The 20,629-nt window shown below is 33.7% G+C and overlaps 1 protein-coding gene across 4 annotated transcripts in view; it reads left to right on the top strand.

The window, feature by feature from the left end:
- LOC113492138 (protein yellow-like) overlaps positions 1 to 20,629 on the top strand; it is a 40,149-nt gene that overhangs the window by 953 nt on the left and 18,567 nt on the right. For 3 of the 4 annotated variants that reach the window (XM_026869469.1, XM_026869470.1, XM_026869471.1), the window contains exon 2: positions 13,671 to 13,949. In XM_026869469.1, coding sequence (XP_026725270.1) covers positions 13,680 to 13,949 — 270 coding nt within the window. In that variant the 5' untranslated portion in view covers positions 13,671 to 13,679. Of the gene's footprint in view, positions 1 to 6; positions 1,439 to 13,670; positions 13,950 to 20,629 lie in introns of those variants that run through there. The other variant, XM_026869468.1, reaches the window with a different exon arrangement.

The following is a 20,629-nucleotide window of genomic DNA, read 5'->3' as shown; positions in this document are numbered from 1 at the left end:
AGCTTGTACTGTAATTTAAATATAATATATTCAGTTTTGCAATAATATTAACTAGATTCTACTAATGATACTTGTCGGTCTTGCTATTTGTTTAATGTATATTTAGAAATGGCGGCAAAATATTAATAATGAACCGTTTACTATGACAATGGTGAATTTGTTGCGTTTTTCGGAGTAGTGTTTAAAATGCGTAAGATGCAATACAAAAATAAATACTGAGTCAAAAATTGTATTCAACAAAAAAGTAAGAAATTGATTTTCATATTTTTCTTTCAATGCAAAATACAACGAAATTCGCGCGGCACTGAATATCATTTTATCAAACAAACATTAAACGGATGAAAGATACTACTATACACACGTATCTCTCTCCAGTAGTAAGCCTGTATAGACAACTAAACTCCAACAATGACAATGAGCTAACACAATACCTATACCTACAAGTACATATTCACATGTTTTAGCCACAGAATCGCGTTTACTTGTCAAAATATTTACAATACGAACGTTTCCCATAGATATTAGTAGGTATCTATTGTTCTAAGTAGGTAAATATGACAATCGGTGTGAATAGGCTAAGGCGATGTGTATCGCCCTATTGCAAAATGATGAAAAAAGGTGTGCTTGTACAGAGTATGTTATTGGTATTTCAAGTAACTGGCTGGTTCAAATTCTTGCTGTTACGAATATAAGAGCAATGTTTTTCTTCTTTTTTTAATACGCAGGGAATTAAAGCATCTAGTTAATTAATTGCCAGTTCTTACACGTTTTACTACTAGATTATTTATTGTTATTTACTGCGTGTAATTTTAATTGACGTTTGTTGCGTTTAATGTTTAGATGACTTTGTTATGTAAGCCTTTTAAATAAATGTATAAATAGTGGGGTATCATTGCTTAGGATAGGGATGATGACAGGGTAAAAAGCAAAAAACTATAGATAGTTAATTAATTAAAAATGTTAGACACGTAATTTTGTCTTTTTTGAACAATCCAATTGGTAACATTAAGTTTAGGAGTCTCGTGACTTCACAAAAATTATACACAGAAGTAAAAAAAATCTCGCACAAGTTCTATTCACTATAATTTAATCAATTTATGTTAGCGGGACGAAAGAAAAAAATACGTATCCATTGTTATTCATTGAACTACACGACGGACATTAACAAAAAGATTGTTATCATTCCTGTTTTACACCTGTAGTTTACGTTTAAATAGAACTATTTACAAATTCTCCTGAGAGAGTGATCTAGTTGCTTATGAGTATGTATATAACGTACAATTGTGATATCTCTAATCCTATACAAATGAACTCATTGGTAGTCATTACGACATCAATTGTTTTGATATTATCACGATATTATGACTACTCCCTTTCTCTCGGCGAAGTAATAGTTTTAACTGAAAAGTTAACAGTGATTGACGTGTGTTGAATGGGGGTGAGTTGCCTTTGTTTTTTTTAATGTAGTAGTGAAATTTCCTATTTTGTTTAAAGATAAGAAGTGCGGAAAATATAGAAGATTTTCGGTCAATTGTTTGAAGCTTAATCATCCATTTTACAAGCTGGTTATCGAAAAAATACATATTTGTTTTTTTACCGGTAAAAATTGCGACCTGGAATGAAAAATTGTTCTGTACCCATTTAATTATTTAACCAAAATAATTTATTGCTTGTCAAGGATATAATTATGTCGGTATTAAGGATCACCATTTTGAGCCAATAGCACATATTTCAATTTGTGTTTCAATTCAGTTATTTCCCTGTTTCGGAAGCAGAGCTATAAAACATACGAATACCTCACAGTAGGTGTGACGATTGAGGCCAGTGAAGTGTAATGAAGTAATCTGTGGATTTAAGAGTTGCAAAAATGTAACTCTATAAAAAGTTAATATCGATTTTTTGTGTTTACCTTGATACCACAAAATGTCTATTGTAATCACTTTTTAAACAATATTTTTGAGGATGCCATACCCGAATTGATAAAACAAAACCCTAAATCAAGGCTTTGTTTTTGTTCATCCGTTTGTGTGGCAGTGTGTTACGAAGCTGCATCTCATGAATTTCCCTGATGACGTTTTTCTGCCACTCTATCAACAAGTGATTGAAAGAAAAAAAATGCTATTAAACCAGAAGTAAGGAATTTAACTAATTTAATTTAATGGTACTGTGATTTTTTTCAAAAAATCCATTCAGACTCAAAACCAGCGTTCGTGGATCGAAACAACAACACGTTGCGTACAATGGGTTTAGTGCGGTAGAAAATACCACGATTGCAGAAACGTCAATTAGAAATAGGGTCTAATGAGCAGTCACTATTTGTAAACTTGGTGGTCAATTTAATATCTTAACTTCTTAAGATCGGAAGGCGACCGTAACTAGTTTTACGGCAAAGTATCCCAAAATAAGTCTGGTCGTGAATGTCATGTCAAACCAATTTTATTATCCTTAACGTTAGGCAAAAAATTGAAAGCATATTTATTTTATAACCAACATAATAGTTTATGCAGTATCATTAAGATCCGGAAATAGTAATTTGAACTAGTACAATAGTACAAAGGAACAAAAACTAGTTTTAATTCAATTTGTTTCAATTATTATAACTATGTTGTGTCATAAACATCTTATCCTTGGAACATCTTGTAAATTCGCGTCCGTTAGCGTATCTCGACGCAAACAATGAATAGTTTAATCCGGTCGACGGGTTTCTGCTTAGCCCTATTTAAGCCGACAATTTCCCAATATACTTGCTATTCTATAGAGAACAGATATTGTGGCTAAAGTAAAAGGCAGAACAAGTATTTGCATTCAAAGCAGTTGTAAAAGATATGCATGAAATAGTGATTTTGATTTTACCTTTAAACGCGTTTATGTCTTTTGTTAGGAAGATATTCTGAATGTATTGATTTTACTCGAAGGACCTTTCATAAGTTGTATGATTTACTTCTTTTGAAATTCGTTGTTTTGCTACTTTATTATCTATGTAGGTATTCATATTCCGTATAATGCAAGTGGTGACACAAAAATGAAAAAAAAGAGAGCTTTTTTTTAATTGCAGACATATAAACCATCAACACCAAATTTTCTGCGATACACAATTATTTGCATTCAAAACAAAACATTTTTATTCTTCTTGGCGAATTGATGCTAATTAATTAGCTTTTCAAAACTGTTTGAAAGTCTTTAAAATATAAAATGCGTATTTATTAGTATTGTAATAATATACATAGTTTATGATGCGGATCTTATCGTTACTGAACTTCACGCATAGACCGGTGGCTAATGATAATGACTTAATCACGGCGTCGGGCGATAGCTCTTATTAGGGCTACCACCTGCGTTACAAATCACTTCATAGTAGAAATGATTGGCTTCATTTTCCTGTACGAAAAATATAAAAATACTAGCTGACCCAGCAAACGTTGTTTTGCCGATTTTTTTTTCTAGTTGTATGTATTTTTTAATACCACATTATGAAAAATTAAAAACAAAAAATTTCGTCTAAAAAATAAAAATAAGAATTTTATTGTGAGCAACCCTTATCACATATGGGTATGAAAAATAAATGTTGTTCTATTCTCAGACCTACCCATTATTTATACAAAATTTCATAAAAATCGGTCGAACCGTTTCGGAGGAGTACGGTAACTAACATCGTGACACGGGAATTTTATTGTATTAGATTAGTAGTATTTGACACCATTCTTTATTTTACACTTTGTTTATTTTGGTATCGTGTAATATGTTAACCATATAGGTAATGGTACTTTAACCATAAAGGTTAATAGTCTAACAGTTATTTCTCAGATTGTAAAAAAAACAATATTTTGTCTATTCTCATCCATGGAAGAAAATCACATTAATATACATACCTATTGTCCTGTACCCTATTGTAAACAAAAAAGTAGAAAAAAGGAATAACAAAAAAAGTTTACATTCTCTAATAAAATCAAAGAAAATAGTTTAATGAAGCTAATGTTGTGATAACTTATTAATATAAAAACCATAACATATCGATCTCATAAGCTTCATAGTTAGATAATAGTTACGCGTAACTGCATCAGTTATAACTATAACCGTATTGTTCGTGCGCTTGTTGTAGTGACAGCCCTAGTGAAAGTGGCTGGCGAGGTTGTGACGTCACAACAGCGTATACACTGATACATATGTATGTTACCGGTTTGTCGATCCATTTGAATATTCGCACTTTGAGTTCAACTTAAGTGTGAAATTGAGAGGTCGATGAGAATTTTGTTTATGTTAATTTATTATGTCATTTTTAACAAACATTTTTCGTACAATTCAGGCATTTACAAAAGTAGAGTTAGACAGTTCCCCATCACATAATAATGCAATAATTTAAATTTTAATATGAAAAAAAAATATATTTTACACTTAGTATTCTGAACGATAACAGCTAAAACTGTGGACGGACCTGGGCGAAATGGGTTATGCATTAACATTACTTGAACATTAATATGAAATTGAGATTAATTTTTGGATCTGCAATCACATTCAGACGACAAGGGCGTGGTAAAGAATGTGTTACGAAATACCTGCTCCACTTATAAAAGGTGTGTGAAATCACGCGATTCTCATCATTGGTGCTATACATGACGCCGACCTCTAATTTTATTAATTTGTTTATAAACATTAAACTCTCGACAAAAGCAACTTATATAATCTTATCATCTGTTTTTTATATTAAGAATTCAAATCCTTTTTTGTAATGACTGATTTTGTTGATATGTTGCTGAATTCGTGATAACAATCCAGTTGACACTTTATACCAACAACTGCCGTTATAAGCCTTCCGCACGTTTCACTACCTGTGTTTTGGTCTATCTTCGTATTTTTTTATCGGTGTAACAGTTCGCATACGCGTTTATCATCGTTTGAGGCAGCCGTTAGGATAAAACTGCACACTTCTAAAGAGATCTTGTTCAAATTGTAGCAAAGCGGCACCTTTGTCTTGTGTTTTGGGAAAGCAATAAATGTGACAGCGCAATCATATAATACCACAATCCACAAACAGTACAATGCAATAATACATGACGTCGTGGTCGCTTCAAACACAGTTGGAAAACATTTAAATAGCAAATGTGTAAAAGTAAGACTGCAATGGATCTTTTAAAACGATTTAAACGTTCTGCCAAAACGTACACCTTGATAAGCAAATGTTGCGTGACAGCTACCTAAATAGTTCGCTAATTCACTACGAAATTACATAATTACTTGAGCATCAACTTCCGATGACCACATAGGCTTCGATCGCCAATTATCTGCTGTCGACATTCCACAAGCGGGCGTTCGCGACCGCGACGTAACGTCTATAATCGTCAAACAATGTTACCGATAGCGTGCCATCAAAGCAATAACTAACCTAAACACATGATTACCGAGTTTCACTCATTCCCAATTTAACGTACACTTGATATATGTATATCTACGAAAATCAAGCTCATAAATATATGCAACACTTCACACACATAATTAGATTTAATCGCTCGTAATTGCACGGCTTTAATTTTCAGTCCAGTTTTAGTTACGAATGTCAATGTCATAATCAACATGTATGAAGTATTAACTAGATTGGAACATGATTTATCGTTTACATTAAGCGACTGTCTCTTTTTTCCATTGGTAAATGAATAAAGGTATTCGTGTATGCGGTGTGTGTCGTTACAGATGGAGGCGTTTTGATATCAAGTCCGGTTTCACTCTCGCGCCTGCGCCTGCCGGCCTAGTTCACGTTCCTCCCTGTTTGCACTATTAACCGCAATGATATAATCATAACAATGTGCTTTACATGATAATAACACGTGTTCTTACGTACAAAAGTATTTGATGCAAGATTTCAATGCGTTTGTGACGCATTTCAGTAGATGATGGTTTATCTTTCAGCTTGTTTTAAATTAGATGATTCGTTTAATATTGATGAGATTTCTTAAAACGTAGTATTCAATATTTCTGGAAACTATTCTGCCTAATCTGTTGCTTCCTTCACCGAAATTAATCAGGTATAATGGCTGAAGTATTTAAATTACGAAATTAGTGTGCTTAATTACTTAGGCCTCCAAGAGTTCATTGGTATTCTAGCCGGCTATAATAGCACATACGCATGTTGCTGCCGGCATATATACTTATTAGCCATGCAAAAAAATATTTCAATTGCAAAACGACTAATCATGAATGAAAAAATAACGAAAATTACTACCAAAAAAATACAAATAGTAGTAATGTTAATAAATGAAATGCTCCTTAATATGCCAATAATCAGGAACTTATTCTCGCAATGAAAATAAACAAGAAGGTACAATTTCAAAATATAACCTTCAAAACTACAATCGGGCTTAATGATGTAAATAATACATTTGTACCGCCTCTGCAAGCAATTATTATAAATAAACATTTATAATAATTGAGTACCTTTATGCTTAAGGGGATGAAAAAAAACTCGGCCATATTGAAGATACCGCAACTGTGTTTTGATATGAAGATGTTTTATTTTACTGGTCCGACGACAAATTTTATGGTAAGCCAAAGTTTTCGAAAATATCCTGTTTTTCTCGAAGAAAGTTGTTCATACTTCTTAACTTGTGTTATAAACTCGTTGTATAAACGAAGTTGGACGGTAAATGTAAGCATTGACCGCAATGACCACGGTTTGGTCAGACTAGACCAGTTCAAACCTAACCTGTATAGCGGTACTAAATGAGACCTACGTAACGTACTTACGAGGTGTACTAATTGCTATTGCGATTGTAGAATGAGAATTGTTATTGCATTCAAGTGCCACGATTTATTGGCATTCATTTTTTATATGAGTTTTTCTTATGTCTGGCAGTCGCGTTGTTTTAAATGTCTTGGAGCAGATTATGGTAGATATTACTATAATGGAGTACGCGTTCATTTCCCGCTTGTGGTAAACATTTGTTTAGTATGCTTCTATTATATTTTGTGACAAGAACAAAGAATTGTTTATTTTTTTACATTTTGTTATTATTAGTTCTGTGTTTCGTTATTGTGATAATGATATTAAAAAAAAAAACAAAGGTTATGAATATCAGGAATGCTTATTTATAACTCAGGTCTTAATAACTCAGCTATAAATAAACTCAAGGATAACAAGAAAGTGATAGTGGTTGATTAAAAACTGCAATTTCTTCCTACATGATTTAAAACATATTAAGTCACCTGTAAGGTCAACTAATTATGACCCGAGGTTATTAATGCAAATGTCATAGTTAATATTAAACTTAATTATATTTAAAGACGGACTTCTTGCAAATTGCTTCAAGCCATTCTGTATTAACCTAGATCAATATTGTTTTTGCTATTTGACTTAATAAAATTGATCAAATACAGTTTTACAACATATGTGCATCATCGGCAATCAGCAAAAATCCCGACACTAAATCAAAATCAAAAGATTTTATTTCAAGTAGGCCGTGTTCCAGGCACTTTTAAAACTTTACAGTTATGATTCTATATGCACAGTACCAAAATGTAAATTCTTTGGAGAACCTCTAAAAAAATCCATACTTATAATAATAATATACTCCACACATAGTCATGTCTAGTCGACATTTAACTCTATTTAACACCACACTATTAAACGCGCGTCGTATTAGATCCCTGCATAAGGAATCGAAATCAAAATCAGTGTTGTCATCCGTAAATGCTTATTCTCAGTCTGAATTTTCTTTAAACATATATTTAAGTGATCGTTGGTATATGGACAGACCAGGAACAATTCCTTTGTTCGGGAGTTGTTGAAATGAAAGTGAATTACTAACAGTTTGTATTTGACTAAGTACAATGTCATGCAACGCTTGTGTAAAGAAAACAGGTTTGTTTGAGAACTGGTCTAGTCTTTGAAAAGACTATAAGTTTGCGATCTGTATTGTATCTGCGACTTTATAGCGTTAGACTACGATTGTCGAAATAGATAGATTTCAGTTCCTGAATTATATGATTGCTTTGTTTTTTTAAACAAAAAATATACGCTGGTTAAATGTTTGTGTGATTCCAGGGCCCAGATTCTGCTATTTTACGATGGCCGATGAAAGAATGGTAATGGAATTAAATTTGAAATTATTCCTATTCTTTTTAAACATTTTGCCAATACAATAATTGGAACTTAATTGTATTGACCTTGAGTTTAGCTTCCCACACTGAATTTCCAATTACTATGTAGAAAAATGCTTCAGTTAAACGAAAATTGTTATTTTAAGCCAAATTTAATTCATTCATCGGCCATTTTAAATAGCAGCATTGGGACCCTGAATGCTTTTCCTGTGTCTGGGTATCTTTGTCAATAAAACTTTAATTAGAAACGCCCATTAAAATAATACATATAAAAATCTTTAAAAAGTAGTTTTCAAGGTTAACTTGAGTACTATCACTTGAATTATACGAAAGTGCTTATCATGTGTGAAATGATATTATGTCCTTCCTTTTGCCAAATGACATAAGGATATCCACTTTTAATGTTTTGATCGTCGACTTCTTTTTTACAAGCCCACTTCCTTGGGCTGTCAGTGAACGCACTATAACCTTGTAGACATTTAAATAACTTTATTTATCTGTCATTTTGTTGCTACATATTTTTGTTGATACGTGGTCCCGGATGCAGGGTGAACTTGGTAAGGTTAGCAAAAAAGTCGTTTGACAAATTCTGATTTACAAAATCCCAGAAATTTCTCTCAATATTGGTATCTGGCCAATTCCTTGTAGACTTCCGATGCTTTATTCTTTCGTTTCCCCGAATACTGACTATTTAAAATACTGAAAAAAAATCTACGTTCATTTGACAGCGTTAATTGTCTCTCGTTGCTAGCTCTACAAACAAAATTGTTCACAATTCAAAAGCTATTCGATCTGAGTTGTACTAGCCCAGTTTCCTGTGGATGTCGTAAGACCGATACAATCCATTACCGCAGGATGGGACACGTTCACCTGCACTCGTAGCATTGTGCTGTGACACACATACGTACGTTATTTAAACTGACCTTATTCGCTCACAACACCGCTGACAAACAAACATTGAATTAAGGTGAACTAAAATGGTGATTGGCAATTGTTTTTTTGTCTTGATTCCGGTCGTTCTAACAAATAGTATCATGTTGCCATAATCTTTCAGCCTCTCAGCGATCTTTTAAAAACAGCCTTTGGAGGTAGGGTTCTGAAGGAGCAACTTAGCATCATCGTCATTACCCTCAAATAACCCTCTACTAGAAGTAGGCCTCACTTCGTGACGCTTGATTTCGCTTGACTTGTGCATTCCTTCTATCCCTCTATCTATCAAATGTGGTTTGCCCATCTCATTCACCCTCCATAATTATTTCGCTGATTCTGTATTGATCACTACTAGAGTTATTACTTTGCTTCTTCTGCTATTATTCCAACTTACTTCCGTTCCGTTACTCTTCCAACAAGGTGATATAATTCGTCTATTTTAATTTACATATATTTAAATTGTTCGTCGTGAGCAAAGTGTTGATCACTACGCTCGTACAGAGAACGTTATCCTTCAAGTTAATAGTGTTTTCAAGAAAGTGCAGTGACATTAACAGTCGATTGCCTGCACAAGACCTCGAAGCTATTGATTTTATATTCTGCATACCGTTCATATATTATAAATACTAAACTATAAGCTAGTTCACGCGACTTCATCCGCGGTTATGAAGATAAGTGAAGTTAGGATTTTTAAACTGTTCCACGTTTTGTAACTATTTGTTTCCTTCATATTTATTATAGTGACGATATAATATATGTCCTACAATCTTACAGACATGTTTTTTACCGGATTTTGGTTTCTGAGATTAGCGCGTTTTTAGAAATAAACAAACAAATTCTCCAGTTTGGTAATAACATAGACTAGTATATAGAAAAAAGAATGTAATTTATACTTTAAGTCACAAATATTAAACTAGAAATTTTACAACTACAGCCTACCATCACCTTCTGTATTTGGATTCACAATTTAAACAAAAGAAAAGGCGCTCTGCATCATGTAGTGCTATCTCACTTCGACACCACCTGACGAACTTATCGACAGCAATAATATTCGTCACAAATCACCGCTCAATTACAATCAGCACATAGACACTTAATAGTTATTTCTATCTAGCCTAAAGCCATAAAACTTAACAGTAACCTTTAAAATTCTCGTAAACAATTTCAACAAGAACATAACAGGAGCTATAAGCTATTATTATGAATCGCCAAACTACTGGAACATAAAGTGCACGCTCATTGTTCTAACGTTAGATGTCAACACTTCGCTATATTCTCTAGAACATAACAAATCTACTCGCTACGTTGACATTTTGAGTGGCATACTGACATGAAAATTGCACTTGATACAATCTAATGCTTTACTCGTAACTTGATAACTATATACAATGGCTGTGTAATAAACAATGAGTGAGATTAGACTGGTCTGATGGTGTTTTGTTTATACGATGAAAAAAGCTCATCAAGTTGGAGACACAAATAGGCTGAAAACAAATCGGTTGGATAGCAAACAAATTTGGAGTTGGGCGCCCACTTCATTTGTGAACAAATGTTGCTTAGGCTCGATATTATATCAGTACTTGTTGTTATGGCGTCAATAGAAATACATTATCTCTGATATTTTACTTAATAGACAGAAAGACGAACAGGCAGCGGTGCCTCAGTGATGATAATCCTTTTATTGAGCTTTAGATTCGGAACTCTTAAAATATAACACTGCTGCGTACACTCTTGATACCTTCAAGAGCAGCAGGTACTTAAATGTATTATAGAATGATTTCGCTTGGTAGTGAAATCAAAATGGAAAGTTAACCTAGTCAACAAGTGATTAATTTATGACACGAAACTAGTTCGATTGTATGTTTAATGATTTGATTATGTCATAGATATTAACTTCACAGGAGATTTACGATTAAGTTAGTAAGAAGTTATTTACGATATCATTGTTAAACTTTTTTGTTTTTAACAATATCACCGAAAGTTGGTTACGAAACATCGCATAAATAGATTAGTTTGCGGAACCCTCTCTATCGCAAATCTGGCTCGCACTTGACCGGGATTATTGTACGGGTTTTTATAACCATTTTCTTTTATTGCGATTGTCCTATCGTTCCACCAAAGATAATGAGAAAATCACTCTAGCTTAAATTTATAAATATTAACATTTTTCAATAGATGTGCTATTAATGTAAATTTAAGAATGGATTAGAAAATAATTATTGTATAATTATCATAATGAATTCTAGCACAATTATGGTTTGGGTCAGTGAAATTATTGTTGTAAATGTGTGGTATTATTAAAAATAGCAGTACCTACAAAATTGTGTTTAAATTGTTATAATTATAGTAAAGTGTACGGACGAGAGAGTATGTAGGTTAGTAAAAACTTAAACAATGTTAATTACTGGTAAATACGAAGCATCAACAGTATCGTATGTTCGTGGCTTGAGTTTCACAGGGTCTACTGCCGGTATTAAAGTAGGATTTTTACCTGTGTGTAAGAGAGATCCGAATTATAAATTAAAAAAATCTAAATGCCTACATTTTTAATTGACACTCTATTCAAATTTTATCAAAATCGGTTGAGCCGTTTTTATAGTTGAAAATTTTATTGTCATCGGGTTTGAAGGTACCTTAAAAATTGCACAATGATATGTGTGTGCTCATAAGAACTACTTCCCAATAAGCTAGTAAGCTGAAATTTAAGACAATATTGTCTGTGCCTATACGTAAATTATCTATCTTACTAATACCTATCACCTACTTAAAATGACAGTTGCAGCATAATGACTATAAACCTAAATTAACGGTTTTAATTGAGTAATACTTGAGTATGTGTGCACCAGAGCAGAAACAATATAACAATAGTCTAGAATACATGTCTAGTTACTAGACCAGTAGAACAGATGGTCAATTAAATCTCGTAATAAATAAATACGAATAAACACTTTCACCGTCAATTTTTCTGTATTGACTTTAAAGGGATGCGTTGTTCTGAACGATGTGCTCAGAACGAATCCACACTTGTTGTAAAGCCAAAATCCTGTTTTATAAATATGATTGTCGTACGATCACAGCTGTTGCAAGTTATTGACACAGTTTACGACTGATAATTCTTAGAGCAAGCTTTGTATTGGAACTAAATAATGTCGTGATAGAGAAGCACATTTTTAATGAAAGAAATGCTTTAAATTATTTTCTTCAAGTTATCTTTTTCGTTTTTTACCGTTAAATTATTGAGACGCTATAAACATTGCCTATACTATGCAAGTACATTTATTTTTTCTACAAACAAACTTTTATTATGTAAGTTTTTGATAACCTTCCAAACCAGTCGAAAATAGTAGATCAAACATGGTAAAGTCAAAACAAAATTTACATATTCCAGTCATACATATGTGTTCATATACTGGCCCTTATTGTCATATTCAAGAACTGCCGCCGTCTCTCAAAGTCACGGTTACATAGACATGATTAATGAACATAAATAAGCCGCAGTAAGAAGCGTGACTCCAATAATTTTGGCGGAAGCGTCCTTGAACTAAAAGTAAAAGTCGGTCGCGTGCTCGCTAGGTCATTATCATGTCTTTGTATTCTCTCTACCATGTCCGAAGTTAGTCGAACAATAGATGTGTGAATTGAAAATTATATTAAACACAAACAATATACATGCGGTGCGAATAGTAAACTTAAAAGTATGTGATTTCAGAAGCCTGACTCTACTATGACCTCTCATAGCATGTTTACTTTTGTGGGACAGAGATGCCGCTCTACCCCCGCTCAGAGTGCTGTCTCGTTCTTTAAAGCAATAGTCCTGCGTTAAAATATTGTAGGTACCTCATTGATAAAGAAAATTGCAAAGTTAAACAAATAAGTGTGGGCAAGTTGACGAAAGTGTTAGGCAATAAAAAAATCGCGGGCAACAGGTCAGCTCGTCAACGGCCTAACGCCCACAAAAAATTAAGCAACAACGAATCCAATGTCAATGCTGAAACGATGTAACAATATCATTGTTTTCAATTATCGTAATTGTAGACGAACGTTGCAATATTTTATGTAGATTGATGTGATAAAAGATAGAGTCGAAAAACAACACAAAGTTAGCCAAGTTAAACACGAATTTATTTTGAAATGTAAATTGACTGTAACAAATATAGTCTGAAATAATGATTAAAATGATTCGTGCGAGATTATATCTCTATTACAGGTTATTTTCAAGTTTAGAATATAACATTATTATTAAACTAAACGTGGTAATTCAGGCTGTCAGGTTTTATTTAATTTACTATTATTCCGGAAACCGACGTTTACTATTCAGGGTAATGAATTTGCTTGTTAAGTCTTATTCTTGTATTGATCACGCGAGCTACAATTAATATTGTTGTACAAATAAACAATATTTTAATATTTGCTTATTCTTCTTCATCGTCGTATTCTTCATTGCTAAAGGTCGTACTCGTCTTGAAACGCCTTAATGGAATCTTTGACGATCCTCTACTATACTACTTAATATTTGCAATTAACTAAAATAGAATAGTAAACAAATCAAAATTCAGACAGGACTCCAACCAACGTCTCTTGGCTATGCACCCTACCTTTCAACTAAAATACCGAGTGCACTATTTAATATTAATTAATTAATTTTGTTACAGACCGTCATTATGAGGAGGCACATTACAGTGCTATTGGCTTGCTTAGCCGCAGCGAGTGCGACTCTCGAAGTGGTGAACCAATGGAGTTTGCTGCAGTTCGACTTCCCCCCAGACCCGGTACTGCTGGAGAAATTCCAGCCTGAGAACACGGTCCCAACGGGACTCGAGATCGGCTGGGACCGGCTCTACCTGGGTATACCGCGTCTGAGGGCCGGGGTACCCGCTACCCTCGCTTGGATACCTCGTAGCTTACCGCCGGGCGTCAGTCCTGTTCTTCAGGTGAGATTTTTTATGATTTCTATTTAGTACTACTTGAAAATTAATAATTGACGGTTGTCGTATTATAAAAGGGTCTTTTGAGAATATCCCTACGGTTTGATTAATGGACAGGATTGAAAACAGGAGTTTGTTAATTCTGTTTAATTACTTTAATAGGTTATTTGCTGTTATTTGAGTTAATAGATACTAAGGCAAAACAGTTGATAGTCGATTTCAATACAAGCAATTTGGTTATTTAATTTAACATTTGGACAAATTTCCGACATGGTTTAAACATACATTAAAGCTACGTTGGCCTCAACGAGTGCCGCGGTATTTGTGGCATATCACGTTGTTCCCGACCAACCGTTTCGAGAGGCCACATTTACAATTACCAAGATACACAATAATTGCGTGGAACATTTATCAAGGGACTTCTTGTAACATTCTTACGAAATTGAAACTGGTGTCATCAATCTATGTTACGGCATCGTATCATCTCGCTCCGAATGTTTCGTATTAAACGAGACAAGATCGAGTCAAATCAACGTCAATCATGGAGTCAGTGACACCGTTAGCTGATAGACTGAAATTTTAACGAGAAATAACAATTATGAATTTGTTATTCTCAATTATAAACTGAAGCAAATTGAAGGACTTTAGAGAGGATTTTAGCCAACACACACGGTCCATTTTCTACATTTTTAGATTATAAAAATAAAATTAGGTTTTATTTAATTGTTTTAGGAAACCTTAGTTTTACGCAACTACACGAGTTAGTATTTAGATCCTTGTACATTCCCTTGAGGCAAGGTTATAGTCGTCTACTCATTAATTATTTATGTTTAATAAGTTAATCGTTATTGCAATTATGATGCAATGATTCTCGAGTTCCATGGTAACAGGATATGATTTATGTGACAAGTTTTAAATTCAATCGAATAAAAGATTGTACACACCAAAAAAATAAACTAAATAGCCAATTGCTAAAATATTGAAATAAATATGAGTAAGTAAGCAAATGCGTAATACATATCATTTATATTTCATTTTCGCCTTTATTTCATTATAGTTATCGTGAAAAATTAACAGACCTTAAAAATGCTCTAAATTGTTCTTTGTATAAGCGGCAATTAAGGAAGTAAAGTAATTTATATTGGCATTAAAACAAAACACGAGCGTAAAACAAAAACAACGATTTAAACAATTCAAACTATAAATAAAGTGAGGACATTTGTTCAACATAAAGTGGGAATGCCATTATGTATAAGTATAGTTGAAATTGATGTTATAATTTCAAACTCATTGGGATAATATGGAATTTTACCGGTACTAGCTTACCCGGGCCTTCTGCCGCGGCATTTTTTGGGTACACTCGTATAAAGGCTATGCGTATCTCAGGACCTACTGAACCGATTTTGATTGTTTTATTAGTAATAAAAGAAACCCATTTATATTTAAATATAAACAATCAAAAGCGGTTCAGTCAATTCTGAGATGCAATATCCTCGTAAAAAAGTGTCCTGGGCCGCAGTGTCAATATTTTCTTGTCATTCAATTAGGTCGTTGGGCCTTACGAGGATATAACATCACAAACTTTACTTCTTTGTAATAAATACGTGTAGATAAAGCCCTATTGCTTCTCTTAAGTTGACTGTCCTTAAACACTTTTAACATGTATATTTATGTATCGAGGCTGTGACTCGTTGTTACTAAGTTAATTTTACCAAGTATCTCAGACAGAATCTAAGTTGAACTACTTTATGCAAACCATTATTAAGTAACAAAGTTTTATAAGCTAAGTCGTGCTTTGTATACTAACGGTTGGTTAGGTCTAAGCTATTTCACGGCGCTTTGTTCAAATCTAAATAGATTTTGCAGTAAAGATACAATGATAGAACTATTAGTCAAAGTACATAAAATAAATGCGATAATTATGAATAAGGGTTATGCCTTTTTTAGATATAGATGTTACGTACCTAAAAAGGTGTTTAATAGCGGATATCAATTTAAATAATGAATCATTAAAAACGAATCAATAATCATCATAAATAATGATTAAAATATCATAAATTCATGTAAAATTTGAACTCATGCCAAATCGTAGGAAGAACAAGATTGATCCGTTTTCAAATAAACGTGAATTATGTGCATGCATAAACAGTAGACACGCATGCATTAATTACGTACATTGTTATTTCGATAGCTATTAAAATTCTTAAGTGTCGAATTTCATAAAGCTGTTTATACGATTTTGTTAATATTATTAGCTCTCAGAATTGTATGAAACAAAGCGCTTCTATACACAAGTTCAAAAAGAAAGATAACATTCGTAAACAAACCATAATGTGATCTAAAATTTGGCTCTCATTTCAAAGCGCCATCTAGTGTGGTTATAATTGAATTACTTAACCATACTTTTTGTATAAATCCCAAAAAATAAATAATAACTCTCATGAAACAGCTTGCTGTCTATAAATACTCACTTGTTATTAATTTAAAACCTTATTTCCTAGTACTCCCTAGGCATTTCTTGCTCCAAATGACACTGCGCTTAAGATCTTGGCATATTTCTACAATTAATCGCGACCGGCCATAACTAAATAGGATTTGTAAAGTATTCTCGCGTACGACGGAATTACTCTAGAATTTATGAATTGAACAACAAAAAACAAAATGCGATCACACGTTTGGAACGCATTCTGTTGAGGCGAGTTGCAATATTCGGATTTCAACTTGAAAGTTGCACAATCTTATAAAGCGCTTGTCGCCTTCGAAAACTGTGTTTGTGTGCGTTGTGTAGGTCCTTAGTACTAGCTGACCCACTTAAATTATAGCTTTCTTTATGTCCTTATAACTAAAAATTAACAAAAAAAATATTCCACTTATTTTTTTGTAGTTGATTGATAGATGAATCTGTCTTATTAGCCTTTAAATAATGTGCTTATAATGCAGGTAAAGGCGTTTTCAAGGATATAGGCAATTATCGTGTAATATTTTGAAGTAAATTGCTCAACATCGATGTACAAGTCAATTAAAAATACCGATTTTATTGATTGCTCTAGGTGGTAATTATGTAGTTCATTTCAAAATGAGGCTTTTAAACTGAACTCGTTATCGGATAAAGGTGCTGAAGGTGGTTCAGTCAATCAAACAGACACATTATTATTACATTAGATACACTTTTATGGTATTAGTAAAGTAGTTATTGCAATTGTGTAAAAGAAACGCCGCTCTATATATTAAATTTCGACAACTTCAAAGTTAAGACAACTGATAAACATACTTATACATTTCTAAATAAGTGCTACTTTGTAGCCTATTTTGAATAAATGGATTTTGATTTAAATCCATACATAACGATTGCGCTCATACAAAAAATTGTCCTGGGCGGGAATCGAACCCACGACCACGACCTCCAGTATAGCAGTCAGGGTCACTAACCATTGGACCAACAGGTCAATCAATAAATTACGTATAACTCTTGTTGAAAAGGTGGCCTGACCTGACATAAAAATGTCAAATTAGTATCTTGCGTAAGTTTAGTCTAAATATGTATGTAAGAATGGATTCATTATCTGTGCCTGTCAACTGTTTTATTGAAACTGGCTATATAAAAGAGTAATTATGATAAAGAATTGTGCTTGTCTATTACCAGTTTGATGTATTATTATGGCAGTTCATTACCAAACATAAATACTGTAATTAAAACGTAATAATTCTATGTAAGGAATTAAGCTTGACTAATCGGCCGACCTAGAAAAATGAAAATGGTAAAATATGTTTTCACTAATTGTGTTAAAGTTTAAAATGGATTTTGAGCAATATTTTATAGCTGGCAGTTCTTAATAAGAAACACATCCTGTAGCAGTAGGTCGCAGTAATAAGAGGAACTATTGTTTCGTCACACGTGTGTTAAACTCAATCACACTTACATAGAATCACCACTATTTTATATTCAACTTATGGAACAAGCTAATGCAAAACTTGAAGTAATCATACATGCTTATCGCATCGCGATAAATAACAAAAAATTTAGAAAAGTCGCTCTAGTTTTCCGGTATGAAAAACAGATCAATTTTTTCCTGTCATACCTATTACTAACCAGAGTCTCAACTGGTTATGCTGCTTAGAAGGCAGTTATAACCATATGTATCGACCAAAGCTATGTCAAGCATGTGGTTGGGAATTCAGTGATTTTAATAAAAGTTCCGTGTTAGTAAGAGATCTGACGGATTACCAAGCTGAAGTGGCAATGGGCTGGCCATATTAGCCGAAGAGCCGATAAGCGTTGGGGAAAACGAGTTCTCGAGTGGAGACCTCGTCTCAGCAAACGTAGTGTAGGACGTCCTCCGGCACGGTTGAGTGATGATCTGCGCAAGATGGCAGGAGCTGGATGCGAGCAACCGAAGATAGATCTCGATGACGTGCGATAGGGGAGGTTTATGTCCAGCTTTGGACGAATATGGACTGATGATGATGATAATGATGACGAAGAGATCTGCCACTACCACTACCCTCTAGCAGTTGTGGGAAAGAAACGCCGCTATACCCCGTCACTGCACTGTCCCGCTTTCACAAACAACAGCCTGACTTTAATTGTCGTGGTAGGTTCAAGTATTAGTAGTATGCGTAAAGTTACAATACAATGTTCGAAACACGTGAGAAACGGGAAAGCGTGAAGGGCAGGCGGACTTGCGGTTTAGCCTTGGCTAGCTGTGTCTGTGGACATTTAGATGTGCCACTCTCACGGCTCTACGAACATTGTTATGTGCACTTTAAGGACGTTTGTTGAATGGATAGAAACTTATGAGCTATAAGCAAGAAGGACGCATACAAAAATCTGGCGCTGTATTTGTTATACTCAACCGGAATGTGGAGGCGAATAGACACTTAACGCTAATCAACATCGTTCATGTACACTTTCTGCACGGATAGACGAGTGGTTGAGATCACCACGGCAAACCCAATATGTGGGGCGTCTCGAGGGTTTGATCCCCTATATAAGCGTTTGTTTACAGGAACGCTTGTCCTAAGTCTGGGTGTGTATGTGACTTGAATGTTTGTAAACCCCCCCCCCCCCCCCCGCGACACAAGGATTAAATTCCTGAGAGCGGTTACCGTTAGAATTAAAAAAAACTATCTAACAGTTTCCAAATTAATTAAACGTAAGGATTCCTATCTGATTATATATAAAAAGTCATTTTCGTATTGTTCTGTCCAAATGCGAATGTAACATTAATATATGCATCTTTTGTCTTGAATTTCAAATGCAAGTGAGAGTGTGTCTAGGCTACGGCATTACATTAGGACTTGCATAAATATGCGGTCCGCGGACTGTTATAGAATTAAAGCACAAACACAGCTTTCGAATACGACGACACAGTATAGATAACTTACGCAAGATAAATTGATATTTGCATAATTATTGCAAGACAACAACAACAAATATAAACAAAAAACAATCTAAAGCTCATGACTTTAAAGTTCTATTTTCAACAAAGTATTTCTGTTGTTTTTGGATACGGCAAAAAAATAGTTTTGAAAAGTAAAATGTAAGTGCCCATGTAGGACTTACGCAAACAATGCGAATATTGAAGGTGAACTCCAAGAACTACATTTTATTCGAATAAAATACTTTGTAGAACTTATCAATAGTTATTTATGTGATTATATTCACGAAGCGATGCCACCGACATTATTCCTCCTTTGTCAACGAACTTATTTGTATGCGGCATCGGAAAACTGCCACGTCGATAAATGAGACGTTTTCTCATTCAAACGATACGTTTATGGGAAACAAATCGATCAGCAGTACTGTGAACGACTACTAAATATGAACAAAGTAAATTATTAAACATATAACATAAGTCCACAAGGTATAAATCTATACTTCTGTACTAATATATAAAACTGAAGAGTTTATTTGACTGTTTGTTTGTTTGTTTGAACGCGATAATATCAGAAACTACTGGTTCAAATTGAAAAAATCTTTTTGTGTTGAATAGACCACTCATCGAGGAAGGTTTTAGGCTATAAACCATCACGCTGCGACTAATATTAGCGAAGATACATTAGAAAATGTGGAAAAACAGGGCAGATATAAACATAACTCATATCTTCTAACCACGCGGACGAAGTCGCGGGCAACAGCTAGTAGGTATATCTAATATATAAAATTCCCGTGTCACGATGTTAGTTACCGTACTCCTCCGAAACGGTTCGACCGATTCTTATGAAATTTTGTATACATATTGGGTAGGACTGAGAATAGAACAACATCTAATTTTCAAACCCCTAAGTGACAAGGGTTGCCCACACAAAAAAATATTTTTTTATTTTTTGGACGAATCTTTTTTAGAAATAATTTATTAGGCAAAATAACGTTTGCTGGGTCAGCTAGTATATAGATAAAATTGTAATCGATACTTTTAATTTTCGCAGCTCTAGTCACGACTTTTGTTTCATCAAATCTACTGAATCGATTACCTCACTTAATTAAGCATAAATAAATAGAGCAGTAATTCTATGTAAGTTTTTTTTTATGAGGTGATACTAAAAGTCTATTTAACGATTGTTGCACAACCATGGCGCAAATAAACAAAATATGATAACGATGTTGATATACGTACATAATTATGTTGAAAAGCATATTTTTTCACTTTCAGTATTATAATTGAGAGTTATTATCAAAAAACTAT

Source organism: Trichoplusia ni, chromosome 3 (assembly GCF_003590095.1).
Source record: "Trichoplusia ni isolate ovarian cell line Hi5 chromosome 3, tn1, whole genome shotgun sequence".
NCBI lineage: Eukaryota > Metazoa > Arthropoda > Insecta > Lepidoptera > Noctuidae > Trichoplusia > Trichoplusia ni.
The sequence above is the reverse complement of the archived record's forward strand: the minus strand, read 5'-3'. Positions and strand labels throughout refer to the sequence as shown.